This window comes from Dendrobates tinctorius, unplaced genomic scaffold, assembly GCF_039654945.1.
Source record: "Dendrobates tinctorius isolate UK_male_01 unplaced genomic scaffold, ASM3965494v1 ptg000308l, whole genome shotgun sequence".
Classification (NCBI taxonomy): domain Eukaryota; kingdom Metazoa; phylum Chordata; class Amphibia; order Anura; family Dendrobatidae; genus Dendrobates; species Dendrobates tinctorius.
In genome coordinates this window covers 3,108,867-3,132,353 of record NW_027361975.1, presented here as the reverse complement: position 1 = coordinate 3,132,353, position 23,487 = coordinate 3,108,867, and the positions used below count along the sequence as shown (strand labels likewise).

Below are 23,487 nucleotides of genomic sequence, written 5' to 3'. Positions count from 1 at the left end.
ACTTTATTCTTTCATGAGTTATTAACAAGTTTATGACCACTTATAAAATGTGTTCAAAGTGCTGCCCGTTGTGTAGGATTGTCAATGCAACCCTCTTCTCCTGCTTTTGGCACACTGATAGCAACACCGCAGAAGAAATGCTAGTCCAAGGGGGTCAGATTCCTTGTAGGAATGCTCAGACCTGACACCCATAATGTGGTGGTGCACCATCTTGCTGGAAAAACTCAGGGAGCGTACCATCTTCAGTGCATAAAGAGGGCAACACATCATCATGTAGTAATTTCAGATATCCAGTGGCATTGAGGTTTCCATTGATGAAGAATGGCCCCACTATCTTTTTACCCCATATACCACACCATACCATCAATTATTGGTGTCAGGTCCGAGCATTCCTACATGAACAGTTTCCTGGAAAGTGGATTGGTTGTCGTGGGCCAGTTGAATGGCCACTAAGATCTCCCTAAGTGACCCCCTTAGACTTTTATCTTTGGGGTCATCTGAAGGCAATTGTTTATTCGGTGAATATATTAGATGTGCAGCATCTGAAACAACGGATACTGGAAGCCTGTGCTAGCATTTCTTCTGCGGAGAAGAGGGTTGCATTGACAATCCAACACAATGGGCAGCACTTTGAACACATTTTAAAAGTGGTCATAAACTTGTAAATAATGCATGAAAGAATAAAGTTATGTTAAAACCAAGCACACCATTGTTTTTCTTGTGAAATTCTCAATAAGTTTGATGAGTCACATAACCCTCTTCCCATTGAAAAAAATAAAATTGGATCCAAAATGGCCGACTTCAAAATGGTCGCCATGGTTACCACCCATCTTGAAAAGTTTCCCCCCTCCCATATACATATATATATATATATATATATATATATATACATATATATATATATATATATATACATAGTATATACTGTAGTATATAGTGTGCTGTTTTGATTTTCTATTTTATCTATCTATCTATCTATCTATCGTAGGCGGCCGATAAAAAATACTGGACGGAGTGTATATCTCTCCCCGAAAATTAAGCTGGTGAAGATATTAAAACTGGTTAGTACTGGTTGGTGCAGCAAACTAGGTATGGAGCTGTTTTATTTATGATAGTTCCAGGCCTGGTTTTATTGGAGTGATGAGGAGGATTTAGTGGGGGTACTCATCACTCCCACTCCAGCTTCAGTACGGCTTTTGCTGGAGGCTTAACCAGCTCAGCTGCGAGAGGTTGTCTCATTACAAACACAGAAAAAGGCTGAAGGAAAAGCTTTAGGCCGGGGTCACACTAAACAAAGAGAAATACGGTCTGTATTTTACGGGCGTAATATGGAGAAATGTTCCCTAAATGGTGTTCCGTATGTCATCCGTAATCAAGGTGTGGTCGTGTTTTTTGCACATGGAAGCATCCGCATGTTATCCATATGTCATCCGTATGGCGAGATTTTCTCGCCACCTTGCAAAATGGACATTTAACGATTTTAAGGCCTGCAAATTATTTAAATCATCAGCCTGCACCCTATTTATTGGCTCTGTAACAGGTGTCTGCCTCCATTTGGTCCATTTTTTACCTTGCCTTGTCTTGTTGTGTTGGTGTTGTTTGGCCAACATGACAGACACACTTAGTTTCAACCCAACTGAGCAGGTTCGCTTCAACTGGGTTTTGCCACACTGCTTCGGGCAGCCATACCCAGTGATTGTGGATCCGAGGAGGAGGAGACGTATGTGGGTCCTTCCACTTTTGAGGCAACGCCTTACAAAAGGTCATTTCCACCGTCTCTATTCTTCTCTGCGGACTCATCTAGAAAAATTCTACCAATATTGTCGCATGAGCCTGGCCACCTTTGATCTACTGTTGGAGACGGTGCGCCCTGGGATCACCTTTCAGGACATCAGGATGCACAAAGCTATATCTGCAGAGGAGCGACTTCTACTCACATTACGGTATGTATTCCTCAACCACATTCTCTATGTTCATGATGTCTCGCTCAAACTATGTTTCTTTTCTTCTCTGTTTAACATTTGTTGGCCTCATCTTATCCCAGATATATTTAAACTTACATACTACAATATTATGTGTAATATTAGCTGTATATTACGTAGCCATTATTCTTTTAAAAATGTGTGTGTTTGTACATATTTCAAATGAGACTGTGTTGTATTGATGGAGCTGTTATGTAGCTTCTTTTCTGAAAATCTTTTACCAATTGTTTTGTTCTCCAGCTTCCTGTCCACTGGCTTGTCGTATGCGGCACTCCATCACGAGTTTCTAATTGGAAGATCTACCATTTTTGGCATAGTCAGGTCTACATGTAGTGAAATATGGTCAAGACTACATCAAGTCGTCATGCCCGAGCCCAGGATGGAAGACTGGTTGAGGATCTCAAGGGACTTTGAGGCGCAATGCCAGTTTCCAAATTGTATTGGTGCCCTGGATAGGAAACATATCCGTGTGCGTAAGCCGCCGAACTCTGGCTCACAATTCTATAATTACAAACAATACTTTTCTGTTGTTTTGTTGGCTCTGGCCGACAGCCAATACAAGTTTATAATTGTAGACATTGGGGCCTATGGAAGGACGGGAGACTCTAGAGTCTTCAATACTTCCATTATAGGTCAGCGGCTACGCAACAACGAGTTGGATCTACCTCCACCATGCAAGCTACCAGGCTCTAATCAAGAATGTATCCCTTATGTCTTTGTGGCAGATGAGGCCTTTTAGTTAACGCGCCATGTAATGAGGCCATATCCCCGTCGCAACCTTGACCACCGGTGTAGAATATTTAATTTGCGCCTCTCACGTGCCCGGCGACTGGTGGAGTGTGCCTTTGGAAATATGTGATGAACGCAAGCAGGAGGCACACATTGTGTGCCAGGCAGTGCAGGAGACAGGAGCAGCGAGGACACATGGAGAAGGTGAGGAGTGTGTGTGCGTTTTTTTTTTTTAATATATCAGTGTGAGTACTGGACTGTGGGGCCATTCTCGGGGGGGGATGAGGTTATATGCTATGTGGTGCTGTTCTATATTCCATGTGTGGCTGGGCTATATACCATGTGGTGCTAGGCTATATACCATGTGGGGCTGTGCTATATACCATGTGGGGCTGTGCTATATACCATGTGGTGCTGTTCTATATTCCATGTGTGGCTGGGCTATATACCACGTGGTGCTGGACTATATGCCACGTGGTGCTGAACTATATACCACGTGGTGTTGTGCTATATACCATGTGGTGATGAGCTATATACCATGTGGTGCTGGGCTATATACTATGTGGCTGTGTTATAAACCATGGGGGGTACATTTTACATTATATTCTATGGGGGAGGCTGTGTTATATAATATGGGGGGCTGTATTATATTCTATTTGGAGCTACATTATATTCTATGGGGGGCTGTATTATATTTATTATATTCTATGGGGGGTTATTGCATCATACTCTATGAGGGGGCTACGTTATACTATATGAGGGGCTGCATTATATTCTATGTGGGTCTAGATTATATTGTATGGGGGCCTCATTATACTTTATGAGGGGGCTACATTTTATTCTATGGGGGCTGCATTATACTATATGAGAAGGGCTACATTGTATTCTATGGAGGGGCTGCATTATACTATGTAAGGGGTTGCTTTATATTCTATGGGGGGCTGCAATATACTCTATGAGGGGGCTGCCATATATTCTATGGAGGGGCTGCATTATACTATATGAGGGGGGCTGCATTATATTCTATGGGGGTTACATTATATTCTGTGGAGTAGCTGTAATATGCTCTAGGGGTTGGCTGCATTATACTATATGTGGGATGCATTATACTGTATCGAAGACTATGGGGAATACATTATCTGAAGAACTACGTGGGTGCATTAAAAACATTCCTAAGCCCCTTATCTGATCATGGACTCTATGTTGGAAGAAATATATGTACAGTAGAAAGAAACTAAAATGAAGTCAGTATAGATAAAAATTTAAATTCTGCTCACAGGGGCACTTTATTTTGTATGGAGCACTATGTGGTCCACATAATACTGTATGGAGCAATATGATGGGCACATTTTTTTGTATGGAGCACTATGCGGTGCCCATAACACTCACTATGCTCCGTTCCATTGGCCTCAAGGATACCGTTCTCTCCTGGTTCTCCTCCTATCTCTCCGACCGCTCCTTTACTGTATCTTTTGCCAGTTCCTCCTCCTCTCATCTTCCCCTTACTGTTGGGGTCCCCCAAGGATCGGTTCTAGGTCCCCTCCTCTTCTCCTTGTACACTGCCCCTATTGGTCAAACAATCAGTAGATTTGGTTTCCAGTACCATCTCTATGCTGACGACACCCAATTATACGCTTCTTCTCCTGACATCACGCCAGCCTTTCTAGAAAACACCGGCGATTGTCTAAACGCTGTGTCTAACATCATGTCCTCACTATATCTGAAACTGAACCTGTCAAAGACTGAACTCCTGGTGTTTCCTCCCTCTACTAATGTACCTATACCCGACATTGCCATTTCTGTGTGTGGTTCCACTATTACTCCCCAGCAACAGGCCTGCTGTCTTGGGGTCATACTTGATTCCGAGCTTTCCTTTGCCCCCCACATTCGATCACTGGCTCGCTCTTGTCATCTGCACCTCAAAAACATTTCTAGAATTCGACCTTTTCTTACCTTTGACCCTGCAAAACTCTTACTGTTTCTCTTATTCATTCTCGTCTCGACTATTGTAACTCTCTTCTAATCGGTCTCCCTCTTACCAAACTCTCCCCCCTCCAATCTGTCTTGAATGCTGCAGCCAGGATCATATTCCTCACCAATCGTTACACCGATGCCTCTACCTTGTGCCAGTCATTACACTGGCTACCCATCCACTCCAGAAATCAGTATAAACTTATTACCCTCACTCACAAAGCCCTCCATGGCTCAGCACCACCCTACATCTCCTCCCTTGTTTCAGTATACCACCCTACCCGCGCCCTCCGTTCTGCTGATGACCTGAGATTAGCATCCTCAATAGTCAGAACCTCCCACTCCCGTCTCCAAGACTTTACACGTGCCGCGCCAATTCTTTGGAATGCACTTCCCAGGTCAATACGATTAGTCCCCAATCCCCACATTTTTAAGCGTGTCCTGAAAACGCATTTATTCAGACTGGCCTACCACCCCAACACATTAACCTAATCTATCCCTGTGTGGCAGAGCCAAAAGTTTTACCATAACCAAGTTCCCCGCATCATGTTCCCACATGCTTTATGCCTCCATTAGCCCTCTGTGTCTGTACTGTTACACACTTAACATTATGACTGGTCCATACAATCAGGGTAACTGTTACCACCCACCTTTCGTGTCTCCCTCTTTCCTCATAGACTGTAAGCTTGCGAGCAGGGCCCTCTTTCCTCTTGGTATTTGTAATAATCTACTGTATGTGATTATTGTTATGCTGTAATGTCTATTGTCTGTACAAATCCCCTCTGAAATGTAAAGTGCTGCGGAATATGTCGGCACTATAAAAATAAAATTTATTATTATTATTATTATTATTATTATAACACTGTATGGAGCACTATATGGTGCCTATAATATGTTAAATATGTTATGGAGCACTATGTGGTGCCCATAATACTGTATGGAGGACTATACTGTCCGGTTTCTGACCTATTGTAGAATTTACAATAGATATCACTCATGTAATATAAGAAGTGAAATCTTTGGCATTGTATTATACCTATATTTCTCTCCAGTATCTATGCATCATGAATTGTGGTATGTGTTAAAGGGGCCCACTGAGACTCTTTTAAACGGGGCCCATGAAAACCTGGAGCCGGCCCTGCCGGCTACTCAGCATTTAGCACACTTAACCGCTGAGCATATCCTTCCAAGAAATTGTACATCATATGTGTGCCGAGGCTGTGACACTCTAAGGCCGGGGTCACACTAGAGAGAAATACGGACGAGTGAGAGGCGCAAAAACCACGCATTGCACACGGACCAATAATTCTCTATGTGTCAGCTCCCAACAGCCGTATATTTCTTGGGTGTATTTTACTGGCCGAGACAATTGCAGCATGCTGCGATTATCAGCGTATTACGTCCGTAATACACCAATGCAAGTCTATGGTTGTGAGAAAAATACGGATTACACACGGACCACACTTGTGACTTGCAAGAAATATGCACGACTTTGGCAGGTGACAGGAAATGGTCCAAGCAATTATCAGGAAGCTTAGACATGCTAATAAGCTCAAAAAGCGCTCCAGACACCCCGGAAGAAAGCCTCCACGGAGTACAGCATCATGGCATCCTACCTTAATGTGGAGATGCTAATTGTGCTTGTGCAGGAGCGCCCGGAATTATGGGACCAACGTGATGCCCATTATGCTGACCGGGCCAGAAAGGAGGTGGCATGGAGGCGCATATGTCGCCAAATGTTCCCCGATTTTGGTATGTATGTAGTATGTAGTATGTATGTAGTATGTATGTTGTATGAATGTAGTATGTATGTAGTATGTATGTTGTATGAATGTAGTATGTATGTTGTATGAATGTAGTATGTATGTAGTATGTATGTAGTATGTATGTATGTTGTATGAATGTAGTATGTATGTAGTATGTATGTATGTATGCTGTATGAATGTAGTATGTATGTAGTATGTATGTATGTTGTATGAATGTAGTATATATATGTAGTATGTATGTATGTTGTATGAATGTAGTATATATGAAGTATGTATGTAGTATGTATGTATGTATGTATGTTGTATGAATGTAGTATGTATGTAGTATGTATGTATGTATGCTGTATGAATGTAGTATGTATGTAGTATGTATGTATGTTGTATGAATGTAGTATATATATGTAGTATGTATGTATGTTGTATGAATGTAGTATATATGAAGTATGTATGTAGTATGTATGTATGTATGCTGTATGAATGTAGTATGTATGTAGTATGTATGTTGTATGAATGTAGTATATATGAAGTATGTATGTAGTATGTATGTATGTTGTATGAATGTAGTATATATGACGTATGTATGTATGTATGCTGTATGAATGTAGTATGTATGTAGTATGTATGTATGTTGTATGAATGTAGTATATATATATGTAGTATGTATGTATGTTGTATGAATGTAGTATATATGAAGTATGTATGTAGTATGTATGTATGCTGTATGAATGTAGTATGTATGTAGTATGTATGTTGTATGTATGTTGTATGAATGTAGTATATATGTAGTATGTATGTATGTTGTATGAATGTAGTATGTATGTAGTATGTATGTTGTATGAATGTAGTGTATATGTAGTATGTATGTAGTATGTATGTTGTATGAATGTAGTATATATGTAGTATGTATGTAGTATGTATGTTGTATGAATGTAGTATATATGAAGTATGTATGTAGTATGTATGTATGTATGCTGTATGAATGTAGTATGTATGTAGTATGTATGTTGTATGAATGTAGTATATATATGTAGTATGTATGTAGTATGTATGTATGCTGTATGAATGTAGTATGTATGTATGTTGTATGAATGTAGTATATATATGTAGTATGTATGTATGTTGTATGAATGTAGTATATATGAAGTATGTATATAGTATGTAGAATGTATGTATGCTGTGTGAATGTAGTATATTTGTAGTATGTATGTTGTATGAATGTAGTATATATGTAGTATGTATGTAGTATGTATGTTGTATGAATGTAGCATATATGAAGTATGTATGTAGTATGTATGTTTGTTGTATGAATGTAGTATATATGAAGTATGTATGTAGTATGTATGTTGTATGAATGTAGTATATATGTAGTATATATGTAGTATGTATGTAGTATGTATGTATGTTGTATGAATGTAGTATATATGTAGTATGTATGTAGGTTTTTTTTTTTTTTTACATTCAACACATTAGCCGGATGATGGGACTACTACTGTCCCATCATTGGCTAATGTGTCAATCACTGTCATCGTAGCAGGCATAGCCCGATGGGACTTGTAGTCCCATCGGATGATGCCTGCACACACTCAACCCCCGGCAGGCCCGCACAGACCCCCGGCAGGCCCGCACAGACCCCCAGCAGGCCCGCACAGACCCCCGGCAGGCCCGCACAGACCCCCGAGAGGCCCGTACAGACCCCGCCCGCACACACAGACACGCACAGTGTCCGCCCACGCACCGCCCACACTCTTCCCCCCTCCCGAACTGGATGTACAAGTAAAGAAAGGGGTTTTTTTAATTCCGATATTTCTGTCCCATTGACTTGAATGGGGTTTCCGGTATCGGAATCGGCGATACCTGATACTTTTTGGGTATCGGTCCGATCCAATCTGATCCTTCACGGTATCGGATGGTATCGCTCAACACTAGACTGTAATGGTGACGGCAGAGCAAGTGTGAGCTCTGCCTTGCACTTTATTACGGAGTGTATGCCTACAGGAGGCGGACACTCGCACACAGCCTACTACGTTTGAGTGTCCACTTCCTGTAGGTGTACACTCCAGAAATGATGCACGACATAGCGCACGTTCGCTCTGCCGTTACCATTACAGTTTATGGCCCAACTGGTGCACACACCCAGACCCGTTTTTGGGGTGGATTTTGAATGCATGCTCCAATGGGGATACAGAACGCAATGTGAAAGCACACTTATATGGACTGCTGTCATCTGTCACTGCCATGCTGCCCCACAACGCCCCTAACTCGTTAGAATATCAATCTATTATATATCTAACTAGCTGAAGAGCCCGGCGTTGCCTGGGCATAGTAACCAACTGTGGTTAGTTATAACAAATTATAATGATTATATTGCACATAAAAACATTTCACATCATATATTCAACACTACAGATTTGCAACACAAATTAGCTAAACGATTACCCAAGTATTGATAGTATTTTATTTTCAACTCATTCAAGAGCCTTTTGATAAACAACATGTATATCTGTGTATATAACTCTATCCTGTGTGATAATGTCTGCTGAGCTGTGTACCTAATCCTCTCCTGTGTGATACTTTCTGCTGAGCTGTGTATCTAATCCTATCATGTGTTACTGACTGCTCAGCCGTGTATCTAATCCTATCCTGTGTGATACTGACTGCTGAGCTGTGTATCTAACCCTATCCTGTGTGATACTGACTGCTGAGCTGTGTATCTAATCCTATCCTGTGTGATACTGACTGCTGAGCTGTGTATCTAATCCTATCCTGTGTGATACTGACTGCTGAGCCGTGTATCTAATCCTATCCTGTGTGATAGCTTCTGCTGAGCTGTGTATCTAACCCTATCCTGTGTGATACTGACTGCTGAGCCGTGTACCTAATCCTATCATGTGTGTTACGAACTGCTCAGCAGTGTATCTAATCCTATGCTGTGTGATACTGACTGCTGAGCCATGTATCTAATCCTATTCTGTGTGATACTGTCTGCTGAGCCGTTTATCTATTCCTATCCTGTGTGATACTGACTGCTGAGCTGTGTATCTAATCCTATCCTGTATGATACTGACTGCTGAGCCGTGTATCTAATCCTATCCTGTGTGATACTGACTGCTGAGCCGTGTATCTAATCCTATCCTGTGTGATACTGACTGCTGAGCCGTGTATCTAATCCTATCCTGTGTGATACTGGGCTCCCCCTGCAGTCTGTGTCAGAGGGTGGTCTGTGTTGGCACGGTAATAAATTGTGTTATTTCCAGCTTTACAGAAGGACGATAACACCATAAGAAAAATAGGCAAAATTGTTTGGTGAATTGGAACGTGCGGGGTTAAAATTTCGCCTCACAACATAGCCTGTGACGCTCTCGGGGTCCAGACGTGTGACTGTGCAAAATTTTGTGGCTGTAGCTACGACGGTGCAGATGCCAATACATATACACTTTTTCCCCATTAAGTACATAGGGGCAAAATTGTTTGAATTTGAACGTGGGGGGTTAAAATTTCACCTCACAACATAGCCTATGACGCTCACGGGGTCCATACGTGTGACTGCAAAATTTTGTGGCTGTAGCTGCGACGGTGCAGATGCCAATCCCGGACATACACACATACATACACATACACATTGAGCTTTATATATTAGACATCTTTCTATCATCTATCAATATCTTTAAATAACATTGCTTTATTACTTTTGTAAACTAGCTTGTAAAAGATTATGTTAAAAACACATTGGATACGGATTGTAGACAGATGCTAGGTGAGAAAAAAAATTGCGCACTCGCTTGACATATGGAGTGCGTCTGATACTCGCTAACTTTTTCTGGCTGAGAATCTGAGCGATATTATACACGCAGATGTGAGTGAACCCCAAAGCTTAGCATTGTTCTTTTCCTTAATTGTTCTGGGACGCCCTCACACACAGGGCTGTGGGGTACTCGGTACCGGGCACGATGAGCTTCAATGGAAGATGTTACGGCAGCGGGGACCCAGCCCGTGGCCCTGGGCGCCCATTGTAAAAGGGGAATGTTCAGTGTGCTTATGGTAGAGAAAGTTTAGAAGTGATTCGTGACGCCACCTGTGGTATTCGGCAATAGAGATGTAAGCCGACGCTGCAGACAGATCCTCTGGGACAGATGGTGTGGTGCAGCAGTGATGGTATAGCCCTCCACAGGTAGGGCTGTAGTCCCAGGGCAGTGTAGGTGAAGTGACACTTAGATGGTGTAGTGTCAGGCGCGAGGGAGGTAGCAGTGCTGGGCAGGTTGGCGCCGGAATAAGTTGAGGACACCAGGGCATGTAGTTCCAAAGCTTTACCCACAGTCTGTTGTGCAAACAGGTGCCCGCTTCCATGCCGTGTCCTCCGGGTTAGGGACTCAGTCAACCTCCAAGCCAGATGGAATACTCCTTTCCAACACTCCGCCAACATATGTGCCTTTTCTGAACGTCTCCTCTTATAGCGCCTTTGAGTGAAGTACTCCTAGTACTGAGTTACACTGGAGTTCCTCCTGTCAGATGTTCCTATGAACTCTACTAGTATGGCAGACAGCTGTAGCCTGCTTCGGGGACTCCTTGCCATTAAGTCCCGGCTCACTAATATGTTGCTGTTGTGCCCCCAAGTCTTGTGTGGGAATAAAGCGGTCACTACTTCTATTCCTCCGGTGTCTGCTGCAGGACCATTAGTATCCGTACAACCTCGGGGACCAGACCCCGGCCTTGCGCTTAGAACTTGAAAAGGGTTCTCTTCTAACCCTAAGCCTTGTTCTCTTATTCTCCTCACGTTCTGTGCTAATCCTTCTTCCCAGTGGAGAATCAAGCTTCCTTTCTCTGTCTCTTTCCTGTGCCAGCAGACCCAGATGACTGTGGCCTGCTGCAGCACTTCCTTCTTCCATCCCTCTCCCTGGGATCTTCTCTGTCTCACACTCTGTCCTTCTACAGTCATGGCCAAAAGTTTTGAGAATGACACAAATATTATATTTTCACATGATCTGCTGGCCTCTGGTTTTTATGTGTGTTTGTCAGATGTTTTTATCACATACAGAAATATAATTGCAATCATATTATGAGTAAAAAAAGGTTATATTGACAGTTAGAATGAGTTAATGCAGCAAGTCAATATTTGCAGCGTTGACCCTTCTTCTTCAGGACCTCAGCAATTCTCCCTGGCATGCTTTCAATCAACTTCTGGATCAAATCCTGACTGATAGCAGTACATTCTTGCAAAATCAATGCTTTTATTTTGTCTGAATTTGAAGGTTTTTGTTTGTCCACCCGTCTCTTGATGATTGACCACAAGTTCTCAATGGGATTAAGATCTGGGGAGTTTCCAGGCCATGGTCCCAAAATCTCTATGTTTTGTTCCCTGAGCCATTTAATTATCACCTTTGCTTTATGGCAAGGTGTTCCATCATGTTGTAAAAGGCATTGTTGATCGCCAAACTGCTCTTGGACGGTTGGGAGAAGTTGCTCTTGGAGGACATTCTGGTACCATTCTTTATTCATGGCTTTGTTTTTAGGCAAGACTGAGAGAGAGCCCATTCCCTTGGCTGAGAAGCAACCCCACACATGAATGGTTTCAGGATGCTTGACAGTTGGCATGAGACAAGACTGGTGGTAGCGCTCACCTGGTCTTCTCCGAATAAGCCGTTTTCCAGATGTCCCAAACAATCGAAACGGGGATTCATCAGATAAAATGATTTTACCCCAGTCCTCAGCAGTCCACTCCCTGTACCTCTTGTAGAATATCAGTCTGTCCATGATGCTTTTTCTGGAGAGAAGTGGCTTCTTTGCTGCCCTCCTTGAGACCAGGCCTTGCTCCAAGAGTCTCCGCCTCACAGTGCGTGCAGATGCACTCACACCTGCCTGCTGCCATTCCTGAGCAAGCTCTGCACTGCTGGTAGCCCGATCCCGCAGCTGAAACACTTTTAAGAGACGGTCCTGGCGCTTGCTGGTCTTTCTTGGGCGCCCTGGAGCCTTTTTGGCAACAAGGGAACCTCTCTCCTTGAAGTTCTTGATGATGCGATAGATTGTTGACTGAGGTGCAATCTTTCTAGCTGCGATACTCTTCCCTGTTAGGCCATTTTTGTGCAGTGCAATGATGACTGCACGTGTTTCTTTAGAGATAACCATGGTTAACAGAAGAGAAACAATGATGCCAAGCACCAGCCTCCTTTTAAAGTGTCCAGTGGTGTCATTCTTACTTAATCATGACAGATTGATCTCCAGCCCTGTCCTCATCAACATCCACACCTGTGTTAATGGAGCAATCACTGAAACGATGTTAGCTGGTCCTTTTAAGGCAGGGCTGCAATGATGTTGAAATGTGTTTTGGGGGATAAAGTTCATTTTCTAGGCAAATATTGACTTTGCAAGTAATTGCTGTTAAGCTGATCACTCTTTATAACATTCTGGAGTATATGCAAATTGCCATTAGAAAAAATGAAGCACTAGACTTTGTAAAAATTAATATTTGTGTCATTCTCAAAACTTTTGGCCATGACTGTACATCTTCACTCTCTGGCTGAATGAAAGACTGACTGACTCAACTCTTCCCGCTCTTTTGGTGTGAACTAAACTCCACCCACCTCCCAGCATGTTGCATGTTCCAAGCAGGGAGCCACCAAGGGGTGCTTTGCTATACTCCAAGCAGGGAACCGCCGAAGGTGCTTTGCTACACTACTTTGTGGTGTGGGGTGCAGATGTTGGAGTGTGGTCAGGTGTCTCCACCTTACCTGGATGGTGGGGCACCACACCTCAGGAGGAGGTGCAGTACCTCTGTGGCGACTGAGCCTCAGGGGCGCCACAGTTCCTCCTAGAAATGTACCATATATATGGAAGTACTAGACTCACTCCATATCAGAAAATATACAGTATGTGCTAAATAGTGTCTGCTCTTGTCAGTTTGATTCTTGGTTGAACAGATTATATTGCTGAATTCTATTTCTGATGTTAAAAAAAAATAGAAATAAACAAAAAACGAGATACAATTCTACTGCTTTATCAGTGTTCATTAATGATAAATAATTTGAGCATGAAATTATTTTTCTTTATTTTCTTTTACTCTGGCCAGGGGACTCTTATAGGCCAAAAAAAATAGTGTAATTGACAACTAGGCATATCCATACACAGTCTGACACCCATTTATTAATTTTATTGAATGACACGTGATACACAGTGCCCAATCAGCGCTAGCGTCATTGTCCCCGCCATCTGACGTTTTGAACAAGAGGAGGAAGTCAGATCAGCTGCAGACCTGACATCCTCTTTATGTTCAAAACGTTCGATGACGGGGAAAATGACACCAGCGCTGATTGTGCACGGTGTATCAAGTGTCATACAACCGCAGAAGAGCCTCGGAACCACAAGTGCCAACACTGCTGGAACGGCGCCTTCACGGGAAGAGAGTATAGGCTTTTTTAAAATTTTATTAGGGACAAATATTTGGATCAAGAAAGGTTTGTCCTAGTAGTGGATAATCGCTTTAATTTTCTCTCGGGTCTGGAGAAACCCTGGGGAATAATAAATGTAAAATGTAGAAATAAAAAAAAAAACAACTAATACCTCAATGTTCACCTTCATTGCTCACTGTCCCCAATAGAGTCCTCAGTGCATTTTCTAACTGCTGTGCGTTACATATTCACACTAGGCTTAAACTTCTTTGCATGCCTGTTCTAAGTGGGCAGCGAAGTTGTGATCTTAAGACATGCACTCTAGGCTGGGTCTAGTCACAGCCAGAAATCCTCACCTAACATAAAGATGTGGAGGCAGTAGGAATATGCGCCAAGGACCATTCTAGGGAGCGCTATTTAGCAGAGGTGGCCGGAGAAGTGACCAATGATCCCTTTATAGGCCAGTCGACTGACATTTTGCTGTCAGGGCTGGCGGAACGCACCAAATTATAAATAATAGTAGATGCATTCATAGCCCAGGGTCCACAGTGCAGAGGTGGTACACTGCTGCTAGGTAATGGCGGAAGAATAGAGCGGCGTGAAAACAGTCACACGTGGGTTACGTCACCCAGTGTGAACAGGAGCGAACTCTGTTGACTCACAGAGCCGCACAGCCGCTGAACGCAAATACCGGAGCCTGTTTAGCTCACAGAGCCTGGCCAAAAAGCGCACAGAAAGCGGCCACAGAACTCTACCCCAAAGACACGGGGTTAGAGTTCCTCTAGGCCCTCTGAGTGCACGGCATCGCTGCCGCGAATGCTGCTATAGACGCTGGCTACGGAGTGTGAAGCACGTGCACTGTGGCGTGCCGAGTCACTGATGGGGACTAATGCCTGACTCCGACTCTGCCCTACCTACACCTAAGCCTGGGCACTAGCAGGCTAGGCTGCACAACACATGCGTACCAAGAGTAGGGGTTTCATAATGAGTCAGTCACCAGAGACATTCATACGTGCATACATCACTCACTTCTCATAGTCTGAAAATACAGAGTATCCTAGTGCATGGCCGAGCGGCTATGCGAACCTTATATAGCCGCGAGCGTACGGGACCTTCCTGGCTTCTCGGATGGGCCAATCCGAACAGGAGCAGGACCTGAGCACGTGACCTTCGATCTCCAATGGGAGATCACTCCATGGGCATGCTCAGTGGCCCGACAAGAGGACGTAGTCCCTGGAGAATCTCGCTGCTGAGCAGCCTGCATTGCCATAGCTGTGCCAGAGGTGGCAGCAGCAAGCAAACCCTCCGAGGTGGTCTGGGCAGAGTGCCGGGACCGATGAGTTTGCTGAGCAACCTCCTCTGTGGCTGGGGAGGAATGGGAGACCGCCGGAGCAGGGCTCGGGATTCCCGCTGTGCAGCAACAGGAACCCGACGCCTAACATTACCCCCCCCTCTCTAAGCCTCGCTCTGCTCAAATTCTGCAATGAGAAGTGGAGCGTGGATGTTCTCCACTGGCTCCCAGGACCGAGCCTCTGGACCATGACCCTTCCAATCCACCAAATAAAACTATTTGCCCCGCATCATCTTGCATCCCACAATGACATTGACCTCAAACTCGTCAGACGACAGGTCTGATGTCTCGGCAGATGGCTCAGAAAACCGGGACATGTGAACCGGTTTAAGGAGGGACACATGAAACGTGTCAGAAATAGCCAAGTGTGGTGGAAGGGCCAGGCGGTAGACCACAGGATTGATCTGCTCGAGGAACTTGAAACGGCCAATATAGCGCGGTGCGAGCTTAGCGGATTCAGCCCTCAGCCTGATGTTTCGGGCAGAAAGCCACACTAAGTTGCCAGGGGCGAAGGTCAGAGCAGGACGCTTATGTGTGTCAGCGGAGGCCCTCATTCTCTCCTTGGAGGCCCAGATAGCATCCTGCGTGCGATCCCAAATGTCACGTGCCTCCACCGCCCAGTCTACCACCCTAGAGTCGGTGGATGGCACGGGGACGCGCGGATGCTGGCCGTAATTTAAGAGGAATGGAGTCTGACCAGTGGAGTTTGCCACAGCGCTGTTCAAAACGAACTCCGCCCACGGCAGCAAGGATGCCCAGTCATCCTGCCTGGCCGAGACAAAATGTCGCAGATATGTCACCAGGGTCTGGTTGGCTCTCTCAACCAACCCGTTTGTCTTGGGATTATAGGCCGAGGAGAGATTAACTCGATGCTGAGCAGAGAACAGAGCTCTCTCCAGAACCGAGATGCAAACTGAGGACCCCAGTCACTGATAATCTTATCCGGCATGCCGTGCAGGCAGAAGACATGTTTAACAATCAACGCTGCCAGGCCCCGTGCAGAAGGCAGCCGCGAGAGTGGCACCATATGCACCATCTTGGAGAAATGATCGGTGACTACCCAAATGATGGTGCTGCCACTGGACTTGGGCAGACCCACCACAAAGTCCATACCGACCATCTCCCAGGGCCTGTCCACTACCGGCAGGGGATAGAGTAACCCAGCGGGCCGCTGCCGAGAGGACCGATTCTGGGCGCAAGAGACGCACGCCTGAATATAGTCCCTGCCGTCACGGGCCATATGCGGCCACCAGTACGTCCTTGCCAGGAGATCAGAGGTCCGTTTGGTCCCAAAATGTCCCCCCACCCTGGACGAATGAGCCCAAGAGAGGACCTCCGGTCGCAGATGGGCAGGGACAAAAGTCTTGCCTGGAGGTACCGACTCGAGAGCAACCGGATTCACGGTCCTCAGGCTCTCCGATGGGGCTATCAACCAAGGCTCCTCCTCCGATGACACCACGGAGCAAGAAAGAGCGTCGGCCCGGACGTTCTTCTCCCCAGAGAGAAAATGCAGGGTGAAATGGAATCGGGAGAAGAACAAGGACCATCTGGCCTGGCGAGAATTCAGCTGCTGGGCTGTCTGTAGATAGACCAAATTTTTGTGGTCGGTGAACACCTGGAAAGGGTAGCGAGCCCCCTCCAGGAGGTGTCTCCACTCTGAGAAGGCCAGCTTCATTGCTAGCAACTCCCTGTCCCCGATGGAATAATTCCGCTCCGCTGGTGTGAAGGTCTTAGAGAAGAAGAAGCATGGGTGCTTCCGACCTTGCGAGTCCTTCTGGAACAGGACCGCTCCAGCACCGATAGAGGCATCCACCTCCAGAATGAAGGGCTTATCTACATCGGGGCGATGTAGAATGGGAGCGCTAGCGAAGTGGGATTTAATAGAAGCAAAGGCCTTGGAGACAGTTCCTGACCACAGTTTGGGGTTTGCACCCTTCTTGGTGAGGGCTACCAAGGGCGCTACCAAAGTTGAGAAATGGGGAATGAATTGGCAGTAGTAATTTATGAACCCCATAAAGCGCTGCACCGCTTTGAGAGAATGGGGTTCTTGCCAATCCATCACCGCCTGTAGTTTGGCAGGATCCATGGCCAAACCCTGGGCAGAGATGATGTAGCCCCGGAAAGGCAAGGACTCCTGCTCAAACACACATTTCTCCAACTTGGTGTAAAGGGAGTTTGCCCGCAGGTGATCGAAAACTTTGCGAACATCTCTCCAGTGGGAGTCAATATCTGGAGAGTAAATGAGAATATCGTCCAGATAGACTACTACCGAGGTGGTAAGCATATCCCGGAAGATATCGTTCACAAAGTCTTGGAAGACGGCTGGCGCATTACATAGCCTGAAGGGCATCACCAGGTATTCATAATGCCCATCTCTGGTGTGAAATGCCGTCTTCCATTCGTCCTCCTCATGGATGCGAATCAGGTTATAGGCTCCTCGCAGATCAAGCTTAGTAAACACTCTCGCTCCCAGTAGCTTATCGAACAGTCCCGATATCAGGGGTAGAGGATACTTGTTCTTAACGGTTATGGCGTTAAGACCCCTGTAATCAATGCACAGACGTAATTCTCCATTCTTCTTTTGGACAAAGAAGAATCCCGCTCCCGCTGGAGACACCGACTTTCTAATGAATCCTCTTGCCAGATTCTACCTGATATACTGAGACATGGCTTCTGTCTCTGGGAGAGATAGGGGGTAGACTCGACCCCGGGGAGGCTCAGCACCGGCCAAGAGGTCAATAGGACAGTCGTAAGGGCGGTGCGGCGGAAGGGTCTCCGCCGCCTTCTTGGAGAAAACGTCTGCATACTGCTGGTACGGCTTGGGAAGCGAGGAGAGATCTGCAGGAACCTCAGAGGTAGCGACCTGTACGCAGTCCCTCAGACACGTACCCCCGCAGGACTTGCTCCAACCGAGGATTTTTCCCGAGGACCACTCTATGTGAGGAGAGTGAGCTCATAACCAGGGCACTCCTAGGAGGACCTGGTCGATACCTTCGGGCATAACAAGAAGAGACAGCATCTCCTGATGAGAAGGAGACAGTGAAAGTCTCAGTGGAGCCATCTGGTGGGTGATTTGGGACAGGAGTATCGCACCATTCACCACTCTGATAGTGACTGGTTAAGGTAGCAGGACCAGGGGGATTGCGTGTTGTTGGGCGAAGGCAGACGACATGAAATTGCCCTCCGCCCCAGAGTCCATGCAAACCTCCACAATCAGAGTGGAAGAATTGAACTCTAACGCCCCTTTAAACAGGAGCTTGGAGGAGAAAGTCGCTGTGTCTAGTTGGCCCCCTCCGATAACCACTAGACGTTGGCGTTTCCCGACCGCTGTGGGCACTGGTTAGCAACGTGCCCAGTCTGCAGACAACGGAAACAGACTGGAGATACCCGTGCAGGCCGGGACTTGGACCCCGTGCGGGACACCTCCATGGCATCTGGAGGCTCGGGCGGCTGACCGGGAGATTCCAGCGGTCTAGCAAAATTTGGCACCAACCTATATCGTTGGCTGGACTTGGAGCGCTCCAACCCTCGCTCAGTGAAGCGAATGTTAATTCGGGTGGAGACCGTAATGAGCTCCTCCAAAGTGGTGGGTACCTCCCTGGTAGCCAGGGCTTCTTTGACATGATCAGCCAGGCCTCTCCAGAATATAGGTATGAGAACCTTATCTGGCCACTCCAGCTTGAAGGCCAGAGTTCTGAAGAGGATGGAATACTGGCTGACCAGAGACGGACCCTGGGTTAGGGCCAGCAACTGAAGTGCAGTGTCGTGCGTGACCCGAGGTCCCAGGAACACCTGCTTCAGAGTGAGCAGAAAATGGGTGGTACTCTGTACCAGGGGATCCCCACGCTCCCACAGCGGGGTGGCCCACTCCAAGGCCCTGCCCGACAGGAGGGAGATGATAAATCCCACCTTGGCCCGCTCAGAGGGAAATCATGTGGCCAGCAACTCCAGGTGAATGGAGCACTGACTCACAAAAACCCCTGCATGAAGCACTATCACCCGAGAACTTCTCGGGCAGCGGGAGGCGAGACAAGGTCGGGGCAGGGCTGGCCGTAGAAACACGGGCGACAGCCTCTGTAGCTGCTTGAACAGTGACCGAAGTAACATCCGCAGCTGAGGTGGAACACTGTAGCGCTGCCAACCTACCCTCCAGCTGCTGGATGTACCTGTGCAGTCGTTGTTCGTCCGCCATTACTAGCCAGACCCTGGCGCTAGGATAATGTTAGGGCTGGCGGAACGCACCAAATTATAAATAATAGTAGGTGCGTTCGTAGCCCGGGGTCCACCGTGCAGAGGTGGTACACTGCTGCTAGGTAATGGCGGAAGAATAGAGCGGCATGAAAACAGTCACACGTGGGTTACGTCACCCAGTGTGAACAGGAGCGAACTCTGTTGACTCACAGAGCCGCACAGCCGCTGAACGCAAATACCGGAGCCTGTTTAGCTCACAGAGCCCGGCCAAAAAGCACACAGAAAGCGGCCACAGAACTCTACCCCAAAGACACGGGGTTAGAGTTCCTCTAGGCCCTCTGAGTGCATGGCGTCGCTGCCGCGAACGCCGCTATAGACGCTTGCTACGGAGTGTGAAGCACGTGCACTGTGGCGTGCCGAGTCACTGATGGGGATTAATGACTGACTCCAACTCTGCCCTACCTACACCTAAGCCTGGGCACTAGCAGGCTAGGCTGCACAACATATGCGTACCAAGGGTAGGGGTTTCATAATGAGTCAGTCACCAGAGACATTCATACGTGCATACATCACTCACTCCTCATAGTCTGAAAATACAGAGTATCCTAGCGCATGACCGAGCGGCCATGAGAACCTTTTATAGCCGCGAGCGTACGGGACCTTCCTGGCTTCTCGGATGGGCCAATCCGAACAGGAGCAGGACCTGAGCACGTGACTTTCGATCTCCAATGGGAGATCACTCCACGGGCATGCTCAGTGGCCCGACAAGAGGACGTAGTCCCTGGAGAATCTCGCTGCTGAGCAGCCTGCTGTGCCATAGCTGTGCCAGAGTGGCAGCAGCAAGCAAACCCACTGAGGTGGTCTGGGCAGAGTTTCGGGACCGACGAGTTTGCTGAGCAACCTCCTCTGTGGCTGGGGAGGAATGGGAGACTGCCGGGAGCAGGGCTCGGGATTCCTGCTGTACAGGAATCTGACGCCTAACATTCTGCTGTATTAGAAAAAATCTGCATATTGGAGGATATGGATTTCTCTGACAATTGAGTAGAATTCAATCCCACTGAAATAAATGTACACATCTTAAAATTGTTATTTTATGGGAGATGGAAGTGTTCACTAAATCAGTCAAGAGAGGTAACAGGGTCACTGCAAGGCAGATAGCAACAGATTTTGAACTTATGTTGTGTAATATCACTTTAGGACCTCATTCAGACGTGTATGCAAATCAGTCTGATCACAGACCGCTAATGCCCATACTGGGCGTGGGTCTCCAGACTGGAGCATGAGTGCTTCATGTGTTTTTTTGAAGACTTGAGTCGGGAGACCCGTGGCTAGCTCGTGCTCTGACTGATTTGCACAGATATCTGAATGAGCCAATAAGGAAGTTGAGACACTTGTTAATCCTGCTGTGCTTCTTACAAGGTAGCTATAAAATAATAGCTATATACTCATAAAGCTGACTTGTGTGGCAGCGGAAAATAAAAAAATTATGATAATATGAAAGAAGGGATACAATTGTTAGAAACCATTGGAACCTGTTTGGAAGGCGCATACTTTACTGCATCGTACAAGAAGTATATGCACCAACCACAGGGGTCACCACCAATTCATATAGTGCAAAAATTAAAGTTTATTTAATTTCAGCAGACACTACATACAAACACTTGGTTAAAATCAATTAAAAAGTCTGAACCAAAAGCAGACATAGGACTAGAGACAAGCATCACTTTCACTGATGGTGCCTTGTATATCTGAGCAGTGAATTTGAGAAGATTCTGCTATTGAAGCCTCCACGCATGCGCACCTTACTTTAAAAGCGCTCTCTTGTGACTAGTACTAAAAGTACATTCATTGATATTTTCTTGCGGTTGCGCAGTTGCGCTTGTTATGTTTAGAATCTCCACGCATGCACACTCATTCTAACAGCGCATTCTTGTAATTATTGCTTAAGCACTTCTGCTTATATTACTCTGCGCCTGCACAGTGGCATGGACAGGACGCCGTCTCATTAAGTGTTGGTAAGCTGGTAAGACTTGTCAATTATTTTTAATATATATATATATATATATATATATCAGGTGTTGCTACACTACAGCAATACATTGACCTTGAGAAAGCCACACTTTTTTGTCGACACTCGTGGGTCCCTGATCCCATGTAACCCAGCTGTGTGAGCCCACTTGGGGGGTGTCTGGTATCACGGTTGGGGGTAGGAGAGAATTTGTCTATGCCTCCATGGCCTCCTTGTTGGTAATATGCTCTATTTGTCTGTCTTGAACCAATTTTGGTTGTATTAATCTGAGTGTCCCACGGTGTATGGCAATATAGCCCTGAGCACCATTTATATAATAATGTTTTTTGTAGTATGCTACTAGTGTATTTTGTATCCCTTGGGTAGGGTATATATATAAACAGCATGCACACAGGTAATAATTGAAGTATAGCAATACACATTCCTATAAATTGGGACTACATTAGTCAGAAAGCATTTGCACTTTTTTTTAGCACACCTATTTTCTGGGGACATGGAACCCTAAGTATTATACTGTATATGATTATGACCCATTTTCTTGTCTCTTGTCCTATGTCTGCTTTTGGTGCAGACTTTTTAATTAATTTTAACCAAGTGTTTGTATGTAGTGTCTGCTAAAATTAAATAAACTTATTTTTTTGCACTATATGAATTGGTGGTGATTCCTATGGTTGGTGCATATACTTTTCCTTGTATGTTTCCATATAGTCTTGTATGCATTAGGAGATCCCATATATTATGATATTTAAGATGGTGCCCGTTTACCTTGCATTTTGCTCCTTTACTGCATAGGTAAAGTCAAGGCCAAAACATTCTTCAACACAGGGTAACCAGGCATATAATTTATCTCAACTAATGAAAACTTCCTGCCATGCAATATTCCATTAAATGATATATTATGAAATGAAAACAAGTTTTGGATATACTTACAAAGACGTTGTCACTGTATATATCACACAAACCATAACATGGTGGGTTGTAATTATGAGCAGCATATGGAATGTCTGTGCAATACAGACCAATACCAGCTGAAGACACCAAGGAGCTCATAATGTTCATAGCCAAAGATGCTTGAATCTACCCAAAGAAACATAAATTATGGTTAGAAGATTGCATACTTTGCAATTGCAGGTTTATGACAAGAACTGTGACAGCTTGTGTTATTTTCAGCTCTGAATATAAAAAGTCTTTCACTGATGCATCTAGTAGACAACATTGGTAAATGTTGTTGAACTTGGACCAGTATAATTGGGTTAGAATTTGTGTGACCTTTTCAACCGTACCGAGGCTCCCAGTTAGAAGATGGCACAGTGATGGGAACATAAATGGCAGGATTAACTAGTAACAAGTTTATCTTAAAGGATATTGTAGGAAAGTTGTGTCCACATGTAAAATTTGTTGCAAAAAAATCAATGTGCGTTTTACTTACCCTCTCTGGGTCCATCGTTGAGTACCCACCATCGCCCCGGTGTCTGATTTGTGAGTGCCATGCCACATTGGCAGAGCCTCTGACGTGTCAGCACAGCAGAAACACCCATAAGTAACCCATTTTACAAACTACACCCTTCAATTAATACATCTGGGTGTACAGTTACCATATTGACACCACTGGTGTATCTGCCATGATCCAGGATGGGCTTTGTCTTTGGCCCGTCCTGGTCAGACAGGGGTTAATTGTTTCTGCCTCTCTCTTTCAGAGGGCGGCTATTTAATGCTCACTTGACCTAGGTCCGGTGTCTATACTCCTGCCCTCGGCTGAGTTAGTTGACCTCGTGCGTACGTGTGCCTTGTGCCTGATATCTTGCTTGCTTGTTTGGTTTTGACCCGATTCTGTCCCTGTTACGAGTTCTGCCTGTCCCTTTTACTGCGCTACCTCTCTGTGTATGACCCTCTGCCTGTGACTTGACTATTCTTTGCTCGTCCCTCTGGTACCGCACAGCCCTCTCCATGTACGAACCCTCGCTTGTCTGACCTGCGTTTGCCTCTCCTCTTCTACAGTTTCCCTGCAGTAGGTACATTATATCATCTGCAGCAGTAGGATGCTAAGCCCCACCCCTGAAGTCCCCTGATCTAGGTCCTGGGGCTTCCT

The 23,487-nt window shown here is 45.6% G+C and overlaps 1 protein-coding gene across 1 annotated transcript in view; it reads right to left on the bottom strand.

The window, feature by feature from the left end:
• The window catches only part of LOC141073593 (membrane-spanning 4-domains subfamily A member 4A-like), a 92,992-nt gene that overhangs the window by 34,928 nt on the left and 34,577 nt on the right, over positions 1-23,487 (bottom strand). The window contains exon 5 of the mRNA XM_073560880.1: positions 22,329-22,475. Coding sequence (XP_073416981.1) covers positions 22,329-22,475 — 147 coding nt within the window. The remainder of the gene's footprint in view (positions 1-22,328; positions 22,476-23,487) is intronic.